Here is a 12,920-nt window from a genome sequence, read left to right on the forward strand (position 1 = left end):
CCTTTCATTACTTTGTTTCCTCAACCATCTAAATGAATAAACACAGCTTTGTAGCTTCCAACACAAAAAGTTTCTTTCTCCTTTTTAAAAAAAATAAAAAAACTAGCAGCGTCTTTACAGTTTGGCAGATGAACAACCTCAAGACGGAGAAAACAAAGTTTCATTTGGTTTTGAAGTTTGATGTTTTTGTATTTTCCCTTCTTGGCTTCTAGCATCTTCTCCCCTTCTTAGAAACCCAAATAACTCCACTCACATTTCTATTCTGAATGAGAAATTCTGGAAACTGAAGATCCCAAATATTGTTTAGTTCTTTTTATTTTTTACTTAACTGTGGACCAGGTGACTAATGGTTTTCATTAGTTTATTATAAGGGAGCTACTCAAATGAAGATGTAAAAAACATCTTTTTATGAAGATGCTTTGTATAAAAGTGTGATTTATTAATTTGGCCACACTTCAAATAAAAACAACACTTTTATAACATATCAAAATCTAACTCTACAATCCATCATCTAAAGGTCAAAAAGAAAAATCATCACATGAAGACAATTATAATATCTTCATGGGAGTACCCACCTTATTATAAACATATCAAAGAATGGAAAAGCTGAACCAAAGTTTAAAACGTTTGATATTCCACTGTAAAAGGTGTATGATATTCCACTGAATTAGAAAATAACAATATCAAGTCTCAACTACTGAAGTTCATTGAAAAACTTACTGTAATTCGGTTGTTCAGTAGTTTTTTTCATTCATCTCTTGCCTTCTTTCTTCTTCTTAGAGAATGGTAGGAAGCATTACCGGAATAGTTACCGATGCTCACTCCAACAGTAACGGTAACGGATCTGTTCAGAACTTGAATTGCTTAGAGGAGAAGCTTGAGGAGCTACGTGGCCTTCTTGGAAAATCCAACAGTGACCCGCTGAAAATCGTTAGCGTCGGAGCTGGCGCCTGGGGAAGTGTCTTCGCGGCATTGCTTCAAGATTCGTACGGACAATTCCGGGAGAAGGTTCAGATCAGGATATGGAGAAGGCCGGGCAGGGCGGTGGACAGGGCCACGGCGGAACATCTTTTTGAAGTAATAAACTCGAGAGAGGACGTTTTGCGGCGGTTGATCCGGCGCTGCGCGTACCTTAAGTACGTGGAGGCGAGGCTTGGTGACAGGACTTTGCTTGCAGATGAGATTCTAAAAGATGGATTCTGTTTGAACATGATTGAAACTCCTCTTTGCCCCTTGAAAGTTGTAACTAACTTGCAGGAAGCTGTTTGGGACGCTGATATTGTTGTCAATGGCTTGCCTTCTACCGAGACACGCGAGATTTTCGAAGAGATTAGTAAGTATTGGAAGGAGAGGATCACAATGCCTGTCATAATCTCTCTTTCAAAGGGTATAGAGGCTGCACTGGATCCTCTTCCGCATATTATAACTCCAACCAAAATGATTAGCCAAGCAAGTAAGGTTTTTCTTTCTTCATCTATGTTGCTTGCTGAATTTAATTTTCATGTACTGATAATGCAAAACAGATTTATATGTGTATTTAATTATGTAACGTTAGCAAACAAAATATTACTTTTTATTTTGTAGGTGCATCAAAATTAAACTCATTGCATTGCTTTCTACTTTAAACTACTAATTTAGTTACTAGAAGATTATTATATTGACATTTAGTTTCCAAAAGAAGAATCCAAAAAATAATGACTGGTTTATTCTAAAATAAAAGGTGTTTTCATACACTTAATCGAACATGATTAAATGAAGATTATAACATCCACCTGCAGTTTGGTGTATGGAATGCTCTGGGATTAAATTTTGATGTTTTACTGGGAGGACAAAGCACCTAGTTTATTTTAGTGAATGTGAAAATGATATCTAAGTTTATTTTGACCGTTTGATCGATGTCAGTCAATTATTAGAAATATTGATATTATTGTGTTAATTAAATAGATAGAACATAGTCATTAATTAGTTAGTTATTCTTGTATTTATATAAAAAAATTGGAAAAAAATTGGAAAAGAGAGTTTAAAATGGTTTTAGATGTGAAATTTGGAGTACATGTAGCATAACACTATTTATATAGGGCCTAATACCACTTTCTGATCACCATGTTCAACACAAGCCTGTTGATTCCACTAATTCTATCTTTAGCATGTTCTTATTTAGTTGTAGATCAAAGGCGAGAAACCTCTGGCTTGGTCACAGCATTTTGATGTCTAGATTTTCTTTGAAATCAAGCCGGTAATTTAGCATATTGTAGTTGTCAAGTTTACATTCTCTAATCTTGTTCAGTTACAATATATGACAGCTGGATTGCCTATGGAGAACATACTTTATCTTGGGGGTCCAAATATAGCATCTGAAATCTACAACAAGGAGTATGCCAATGCTCGCATATGTGGTGCTGAGAAATGGAGGAAACCTCTGGCAAAGTTCCTAAGACAACCTCATTTTATAGTCTGGGACAACAGTGATCTTATCACTCATGAAGTCATGGGTGGCTTGAAAAATGTATATGCAATTGGGGCAGGTATACCCAATTATTCTATTTCAAATATACAAAATTGATACCCAAGTTTGCTAAAAGAGGCGTTGGGAAATATTGCTTTATAATTTTGCCTTGTCAACTTAATAGTGGTTTTTGGTGTGCACATAATATAGTTGACAGTGAAGTTAGCATCTTTTCTGATATCAATACCTCATTCTCTTCTTCCTTCTCTCGTTTTAGTGTAATTAAGATGATATATAATTGCCTTAACACTATTATTTCTCATTTGGTAACTGATATAAGTTAACAAATTCCTTATCCAACTTGATAGCAAAACTAATTAACAAAGCACTTGTGAACGGTTGTTGAAAGAATAAATAAAACAAATGAGACAATGAGAATTGGCACATGTGGTAAAGGTTCCAAACATATTCCAAAAGGATATTACTATATTAGTTAGAGTTTGTTTGCTAATTACTGGTTTTATTGTAGCCTCTTGTATGAAAACTGAGCTTTTGACTCTATCAGTGTCAAGGGTCCAGCGTCCAGACCATCACATTCATAATAGTATTCAACATATCTTGCAATACTGGATCTGTATCTAGTGTTTTAGTTACTCTTTGGCATTATTGTTGGTGGGAAAATGGCAAATAATATCACTTTCTTAAGTTAACATTATTTGGTTTCTGATTTACAATATATGTGTGGGTTTTCTTCTTCTTTCCCTCTTTTCAGGAATGGTAGCTGCCCTTACAAATGAGAGTGCGACAAGTAAATCCGTATACTTCGCGCATTGCACGTCGGAGATGATATTTATCACTCATCTGTTGGCTGAAGAACCTGAGAAACTCGCAGGGCCATTATTGGCTGACACTTATGTGACTTTGTTAAAAGGGCGTAATGCATGGTATGGCCAGATGCTTGCTAAGGGCGCATTAAGCCCAGACATGGGTGACAGCATTAGTGGCAAAGGAATGATTCAGGTATAGCTTGAAGTTTCTGTCAAAAGAGGGTGCCTACCTAGTTTACATAATGTTTTCAAGAACAACAATGTTCGTGTACACTAAAAATCAACTCCTAAATCAGCCATTCGTATAGAATATATATTAAAATATAAAATACATATCAAAGATGAATTAAATACAACACATATTTATCCATAAATACATGATAACCGATTTGTTGGCTAATTTTTATGTACATAGCTTTTTTTTTTTTTTCATGAATTTCCAAGAAAAGATTCCTAAGAAGTTGAAAACATTTGGCAAACCACACGCCTTTGCTTTTGCCAAATCTTGCATCTTTGGAATTTTGTGAGTTGTCTTATGTATGCAACAGAATGTGCTACTTCCTCATGAAGAATGCTTTTAGCATTGCATAGCAAGAGCTGGTCCTACTGTAGGAGTAGGTTGTTGGCTTTATTTATTTATTCTTAGGTGAAATATAGGTTTATTTAAAGCTTCCTCACAAATGGAAATACAGGATGATCAAGTGGTTAACTCACTCGTTTGGTTTAAAAAATGTTAGCAATTTAAATCCTGTCATTTGTATACAGCAATCTATTGGTCAATGACAAACTCTTAAATGAAGGTCAGATCTGCAACAGATTGTCCTTGATCTACCTAACTGGAGGAATATCGTGGGAAGAAAAAAAAAAGTGATTTCAAAATCATTTATGCTGTTGAGAAATATCAAAACTTGCAAGAACATTTTAAGATTATTGGTTATGGATCAGCACTCCCGCTTTATATGAAGTTATGAACCAATAGGTACAAAGTGAAAAACAAATTTAATTAGAACAAGTAAAATTGAAACCAATAGCTATACCAACTAACAAGTGATATAGAGCCAAGGGGACGGTTGACTAACAAGTGATATAGAGCCATGTTCTTTGTTATTTATTTATTATTTATTTTTTATCTTTTAATTTTAGGTTTAAGCAATGACTTCATGCATACTATTTAAAGTTTTGCACTAGATTATGCATAGTGACTTATTTTGCATATTATATTTCTAGGGTGTGTCTGCAGTGAAGGCATTCTTTGAACTTCTGAGCCAATCAAGCTTGAATGTGTTGCACCCTGAAGAAAACAAACCTGTTGCCCCTGTTGAGCTCTGCCCAATCCTCAAGACATTATATAAGATATTGATATCAAGGTATAATTTTATCTGATTTTACAATATTATCTTATTTGGTTTAGTCTTACTATTAATTCAGATTTTATGTGGCAATTTGTGATACCCTATAAAATACGTCAATGCATGTATATTTATACTACTACCAAAGTAGTAATGTTCTAAATATTGTATTATAATACTCATCATAAAATTTACAATCAATTTTTTAAAACTCTGACTCGTGTAATTATGCTCTAACTTGTCAAAAACATGTAATTTGATTCTTCGAAACATTTAATGATGCAAAACATATATTTTGTTAATTTTTTTTTTCAAAGTTATTTTTATATTATATATTTTATTAACAGAATTAGCTCTTAGTAGAAGGATAATTCTTTATAATTTTTGTTCCTGTTGCATTTCTCAGGGAACAATCATCACAAGCTATTCTCCAGGCTCTGAGGGATGAGAATCTTAATGATCCCCGTGACCGCATTGAGATTGCACAAAGCCATGTCTTTTATAGGCCTTCACTTCTTGGAAAACCATGATTGTTTTATGTAAAGAAGGAGGTGAGGGGGACTGGTTTTGGGTGCATGTATCCATAAGCAAGAAGAATTTGTCAAGGAAGTTTTTTTATGAGTCTAGATGTATTAGTTTGGAGATAGCAATCAATTTCATTCCTGGGTTTTTACCCACTAATTAATTTGGTATTCATTTTTATAACGACTAAGATTTTAAAGTAGTCTTGGAGATTTGCGCCGTGTATTAATTTGATTCTTGAGACTCTAATTCTACTAATTTGAACCTCCAGATTAAATTCTGGGCTATATACAGATCCTTGACTCAAATTTAGGCATGAGTCGACAACCGAAAAACTGATATGGCACAGTATAACAATTAGCTGCTGTGAAATCCCAGTTAAATGGCAATTAAAATAAGTAATTAAAATAAGTAATTAATTAAATATGGATCAAAGGGGTTGGAGAATCAAGAATTCATAATTTATTAATTTAACGATGATATTTGGATTTGGAAAATTTTTTCAAATGAAAACATGTATTGTATTTCGAAAAATGTATAAAAACGCGTATTGGTAAATTAACTGGTAGTACCGGCTTAAGTTTGTTCGGCACTACGAGTGAGACAGTTAGTTAAGGGTGAAGAGGGTTAAGAAACTAAAAATTACAATTTTTAAAAGTGAAAATAATTAAAATACAAATTAAAAGGTTTAATTACTCTGCAGGTCCCTTTAGTTTCACTAAAATTTCAATTAGGTCTCTGTACTTTTTTTTTCTTTTTCAATTGGATCCCTATATATTATTTTTTTTCAATTTAGTCTTTGTTAACGTTAAACGTAAAAAAAAATATTAGTGAATTGTGAAATTACTTGTATACCCCTAGAGACCTAATTGAAAAGAAAAAAAAAGTATAAGGACCTAATTGAAAATTCGATGAAATTATAAATATTCAAGGAAAGATATTCCTATAATTCCTATTTAATGATTCTACGACATGAAATATACTCCTATACTCATTTTTATTTTGTCGCTATCATTCTTTTTCTTTTTTATATATAAATTGTACTAAAAATACATTCTCTTTATTTTTTTGACTTTTAAAATACCTTATCTTAAGAATATTAAAAAAATGGATAAAATAAAATAGAAATAATAGTAATAAATATATATAAAATTCAGTTTCCATCACTAAGTATTAATTATGATCAACATAATGAAAGAATTTGCATATGGCATATAGTAATAAGAACCATTGATAGAGTAATAACTAACATTATTTACAAAAATTAATTTTTATGTAGTTCCTCAAATAAGAGAACCAATTTAACTGACAAAAATCCAAAAGCAAGTATATTAAAAGCATGAATTTTTCCAATGTTCAAGCTAGAATAAGAAATACATATTTTTTCAAGTATTAATAAAAGACAAGACATATAAGACAACAGTCCAAAATTTTTTTTGCACATTCTTGGATTAAACCATGGCAAACAGTATCAACCGTCATCGACCAGCAATTTTCTAAGGTTCACTCCTCTTTCCATCAGAAAAAAGTTCCTTGCTTGCTCTAGCATAAACTGATATTTCATCTCCCTTGAAAATGATTTTTGCCATTGCAACTGATGCTAAGTGACACACAGGCCGTCGAGCACCAAAAATGAGCAGGGAATACAATGCATTCTCACACCGTCTTTGCCACAACGAAATATTTTCCTACAAAATATGATAAATTTTAACATCAGAAAATACTCTAAGAATTTTAATAAAAACACAAATCAACAACAAATAATATCAAATGAATAGCACTAAACCTTAATTAAAAGCCAATTCTCAAAAGCAACAAGATAAGCATTAAGTTATTACCTCATATTATAAAACACACACTGCTATAGTTCTCCTAATTTTGTAGGTGTAGTACAATGACTCAAATCAGCCAATTAGATTTAGTTGCAAACTTGCAATAGTTTCAGCTACCATACGAGAATCAGAGACATAAAGATGAATTATAACGCAAGCACCAAGATTCAGTGTTATTTTTCTCTATATGAATTCTCCAAAACACTCTTCTGCTTTCTCTCATTTTTTTCTCCTTGAGAGCTTGCTAATATGCATATATCGAAATTGAAAATATACTTCAGTTAATCACAGAGTGACAGACTCGTTTAAAATTTAGTTTTCAGAATAAGAGACTCTTGCAAACAATCCCAACAAATTTAGGACAACAAAATTCATTTATAATTTACCTTTACCACTACTCAGTACTCAGTCTTCACTAGTAACTAGTAAAAAAATCTCCCATTACTTTGGGATTTTAGGTTGCCCCATAGAAATTACTCGTGGAAGATTCAAGTTCAAGATAATGGCAATAAACATGTATTTGAGACATGTGTAAATCCACAAAATCAGTCATTATATTCTCAATTTTATACACTTTTCATACTGGTTATTACTTAAAAATAATGTATAGACTAAAATAAGAACCATTTCATTATATGATGATGAAAATATAACTAAAAATAAAGGATCAATCCACATAAGCATGAATTCAGCAGTATATACCTCACTTCAATGGCATTAAATCAGAATCCAAAATTCTCTTTAACTGCGACAACAAGTCGATCCGGACAAGCCACTGCAGCTGAAATGCAATAACCAAGGCCAACCCCCCAAGTCCCTGCATCCAACCTAGTCTTGGGCTCTCTCTGAAATGGAAGCCACAGGAGCAGGCGCAAGGCAGCGAAATCAGGCACGGGGGACAGAGGGGCGGCGCGGGGGACGGAGGGGCAGCGCGGTGAGGGAGGGACGGAGGCACGGCGCGGCGAGGCAAGGGAAGCATGGAAGCAGGGAGGCACGACGGCATGTAGGCGAGACGTAGCGAGGGAGAGAGGGACAGAGGCGCGGCGAAATACAAGGGATGAGTAGAATACAAGGGACGAGACACGACAGGGAAGTCGAGAGGAGGAGGCACGGCGAGAGGGCACCGTGCGGCAGATCCGGAGAGAGCTCGATAAAGAGGTTAGGGCGAAGGATATATGAGTGTGGAGTCAAGTGAGAAGAGTTTTTTTGGAATTTTTCAAATATAAGAGTGTCCTGCTATCCTAAAAAAGAGAATATTCATTTTTTAAGAGAATATTTTGTTATTTTAGATATTTTTGTCACAGTAGAGATTTAATTGAAAAAAATTAACATATAGAGACCCAATTGAAAAGAAAAAAAGTATAGGGACCTAATTAAAAATTTCGTGAAACTATAGGGACCAACAGAGTAATTAAACCTAAATTAAAATACTAATCTTAAAGATTTTGGCTCAAAGTTTGATCAACAGGCTAAATCGAGTGAACTTGACCCAAGTTGGGATTAAGCCCACACTATATAAGCCATACACATGTGCAATTCAGCAACCAAAACCCCTTCATTGTGTTCCACACTAAATTGAAGAGAAGAGAGGGAATAAGAGAGAGACCCTAACTCTTTGATTTTCAATGCTCCATAACTTTTTCTCTAGAGTTTCGATCGCAGCACCGTTTGCGGCACGCATTTACCTTGCCGAACTCCTCAATTCTATTTGAAGTGGTAAGAAACTCTTATTTTTGTGCCCGGTTCTTCCTTGCATTCATATTCACGTTTTTGGTTTGAATATTGAGAGATTTTCATGATTTTTATTGTTTAGGTACAATCTAGTATTGGATAATTGTTAGGTTTCGCCCCAATCATCCGTGGGTAAGGTAAGAAATCACTAAATCCTTGTGAGTTGATGAATTAGTAAACTCTGGTGTTTGATTTTGGTACATTGTATGGTATTATATTGAATTTATGTGAAATTAGAGTTAAATCGGTAAATTAGAGTACCTGGAATAAAGCTTTGGTGGATGCAACTTATTGGATTTGATTGAAAATCTTGGAAGCTTGAAATGTGGTGATTTTGAGCTTGGAGGAAAATCGGCTAAGGTACGATTTAAGTTTCATTTAAATACCATGTAATGTGACATAAAGTCTTAGGCTAGATGCCCCAAGGAATAGGAATAAATTGTATAATTGAATGGAATTAAAATATTGTAATTGATGAAGTGTTGGATTTGATTTTGATTGGGGATTGGTTGTTATGAGTTATGAGATTGCGATATGAATTGATGATTGAATGAACTGTTGAATTAATGAAATATTGATTTGAATAGAATTAATGAATGTTGGTCCAGAGGCCGTGAATTTGGGCCGAATGCCATGAAAGGTAAGTTGGTAAGTTGGTGAATGTATTGAATGTTGATTCACAAGCTTGAAATGGTAATTATGGAATTGAGTATGTGGAATTTGGTAATGATTTGTGAGAATAGCAGAATTGAGGATTTGAGATGTTAAAATGAGAATTTAGAGCCGTAATATGTAATTTAAGTAGGTGTGAACTTGGTTGATATCAAATGAGTGAATTGGGATGATTGGGAGGCATTATATTGAGTAGAAATTGATATGGCTTGTGAATCTTTGAAAAAATTGGTAAATTTTGTTTTTTGGCAAAAATTGGTTTTGGCCAACTTCGGTGGACCGTAACTCGGTACTTGGAGTTGGAAATTTAACAAAACAAGATTTATATAAAAGTTTATTTATTGATCTTTTCAATCATTCAAGAATGGTTGAAAAATAATTTTTAACGAAAAAGTTATGCACATTTAAAGTTTTGATAAAAAAAACTGCATTTCTGCAGCATATCAGCATTTTCTGGATTCTGATATGCATGCGTATGTGGAGGTGTCACGCAACGCGAGTATCTGGCTCTACCCAATAGTTTCGCATATGTGGCACTGTCTCGTGTACGCAAACATGGCATTTTTAACATCATGCGTATGCATAATTGGCATGCGTACGCGAAAAACCTTTTCTGTTAAACACTCTCGCGTACACGGGAGGTGGTCTGCGTATGCGACTTTCCAAATTTTTAACATCCTACGTATGAAAGAGGTGGTATGCGTACACATGACCACCCTATTTTGCAGAAAATGCATTTTTGTATTTTTAACTAATTTTCGAGCCTTCTAAATCTCTGTAAATCCTGTTACGATTTTAGAGTCGGTGTAATAGAGAGTAGAGGAGTTAAGATTGTAATTGGACTTTTCGTAGAAAAAATTTGATTAGAAAATTATATTTCAAAATCTGGTATAAAATTGAATTTTTTGTTAAAAATATGGTTTTAAAATCGAATTTTTAGAAAAATCAAATTTAAAACTAGATTTTCGATATAAATATCTAATTTTAAAATTGAATTTTCAAAAAACTGAATTTAAAGTCGATTTGTAAGTAAAATTAGTTTTGAATTTTTAAACTAATTTAAAATCGATTTTTATTTTTCAAATTGGTTTAGAACCGGTTCCCTTTTAAATTCAATTCTAATTTAGTTTTATGAACTGCAAAACTAGTTATGAATGAAGTGGATGCAATTTAAATTTTTAAAAATCTAAACCATGCGCACCCATATTATCAACCACTAAACCTCACCATTACTTCCTCTATCTAAACAAGTCTCTATCAAAAGAAGTCTAACCACTTCCACCTCTAATCATTCTTCTCTCTCTTCCACTATACCATGTTTCCATCATTACACACCTAATTTTAATTTTATTCAAAATTATTATCAACCATAACATAACAACAAAGACAAAGAAAAAAATAAATGAAATTAACTAAAACATTAAGAGAGAGACTCTGAAGAAGAGAAAAGAGAGCGAGTGTGGCCTGACAATGGCATTGAGGGCTATATTAGGGGGGAGAGTTATGGTTGTTGTTAATGTTATTCATGATAATAATTATGGGATGGCAGAGGAAGTAATGAGTAAAAGGTGGTGCAGTGGAGTCTTAAAAAATACAAGACAAAATTCTTCTCTCAAACTTCTCTCTAAAGTTATAGATGTTCTCTCGAAAAATTTCTAAATGAAATGTCAAATAATTTTAATTATTCTCATAGCTTGGTATCTTCCATAAAAATTTTTGTGTGAACATTAACACAAATGAGTCAATTATTCATTAGGGATCGACAACATACGATGGCATCTTTCGGGATCACAATGATAATAATTAGGCACTACAAGAAATTCGTTAAGTAATGTCAAATTTACTAGCAGATTTATCAAAAAAAATTTATTGATAATATGTTTATCGTCGAAATTACTGTTGGAATAAATCCGATGGCATAAACCTCTCCGGTAATTATTTATCGGAGGATTTTTTTTTGTCTGCCGGCAATTACCATTAAAAAATTTTCACTGGAAAATTTTAATGTCGGATTTTTCTCCCAATAAATCCGACGATAAACTTAAGTATTAATTTTTATAAAAGATTTGTTAATCCTCATATATTAAAATATACTCATCAGCAAAGAGCACATATATATTTCAACATATATTTCCAAGATTCCTAGTTATCCCCATATATGCAAAAAAGCACAAATACTAAAGATAACAATAATTAGTAGTATATATTTTAACATATATTTTCTTATGATGACACATTATCTTAAGCAGTTTTTAGGATTCTTTTTCATTCGTTTTCTTAGATTTTAATCAAATTTCTTATGTTTTCTAGTGAAATTTCATAAATAATAAGAAAGCATAAGCATTGTTTTTCCAAGCATCAAACATCTCTGAGGCCTTCAACATTCTCATATATTGATTTTCTTTCAACTTCAAGCATTCTCCCAATTCTCTTATTCTATTTTTTTTCTTCAAGATCCATAATCCAAAAACTAAGGTTTGATCTATCTAATTAGATATTTAATTACATGTTGCTTGACTCAATACGTTAATCCTCGTGGAAACGATATCCACTCGTCGTGGTATTACTTGAATGATCCGGTGTACTTTCTAGAATCCGTGAGCACTAGTTTTCACTCATCTTCTCAGTCTCAACAAAGTGGAAATACATTTAATTTTTATTAATGAGAAATCAGCAGTTACCTATTGAACACCCTTATCAATAAGGTCTTTATCTTAAATTCGGTATTCATGCAAAACCCAATCAATTCGATCTCCCTTAGGCGCTTTACCCTTGTGAAACATCAAAGTCTTTATCAAGCCTACAACAAGCTTCTTGTTCTCGAGGGATCTATCCTTGCCAGTAGTCTTCCAATACCTACATTATATGGCCCTATTCATCCTCCCTTCGCTCGAATACTTCTTCTCTCGAGGGCAAAAGAATTACCATTCCAAATATCCAATTTTAAGCAAAGAATGATCTGAAAAAATATCATCAAGTTAAAAACAACTATGAGGAACACAGAACTCTACTAAATCAAATGAAATCAGATTGCAAATCTGGTAGATCCCACGGTGGATACTTGCATATATCAAGTTCAACAGTCACATCACAAAACTTTCCTTTTCAAAAAGTACTAAACCAGCTCAACATCTGTTGGACGAAATTGATACCCTAGAATTAAATTGATTGCGGTCATCGCTGAAGAATAAAAAAAGCTTAAATAGTAAAAGCATCAGAATCTAACAACTTACCTTAAATCAAATAATCTAACAATAAAGAACGACTTCACCAGTAATTAAGAAAGAAATCAACTTCATAGGAACTCCTAATTAAAAACAAAAATTAAAAAATAAAAAAGAAGAGAAATTTAACTAGAGAATGATGAACGAAAAAATCAAAATCATAAACAAAATTTCAAAAATAAAATCATCAAAAAAGAATTAAAAAAACCTAAATGAAAAGAAAATTTAGAAACCATAAATCAAAATAGAACTAAAAAAACCTAAATCAAAACAGAATAAAAAAACTAAATCGGATACCGTCTGGTGCGTGCTACTGC

At 33.0% G+C, this 12,920-nt stretch overlaps 1 protein-coding gene across 1 annotated transcript; it reads left to right on the top strand.

Annotated features, from left to right (window-relative positions):
• Nucleotides 1–203: 203 nt before the first annotated feature.
• LOC112789683 (glycerol-3-phosphate dehydrogenase [NAD(+)] GPDHC1, cytosolic) lies at nucleotides 204–5,437 on the top strand. Its single transcript, XM_072232471.1, has 5 exons — nucleotides 204–1,453; nucleotides 2,304–2,525; nucleotides 3,219–3,466; nucleotides 4,501–4,640; nucleotides 5,029–5,437. The coding sequence occupies exons 1-5, from the start codon at nucleotides 784–786 to the stop codon at nucleotides 5,150–5,152; spliced, it is 1,404 nt and encodes a 467-aa protein (XP_072088572.1). The 5' UTR covers nucleotides 204–783; the 3' UTR covers nucleotides 5,153–5,437.
• Nucleotides 5,438–12,920: the final 7,483 nt, after the last annotated feature.

Source organism: Arachis hypogaea, chromosome 3 (assembly GCF_003086295.3).
Source record: "Arachis hypogaea cultivar Tifrunner chromosome 3, arahy.Tifrunner.gnm2.J5K5, whole genome shotgun sequence".
Classification (NCBI taxonomy): Eukaryota; Viridiplantae; Streptophyta; class Magnoliopsida; order Fabales; family Fabaceae; genus Arachis; species Arachis hypogaea.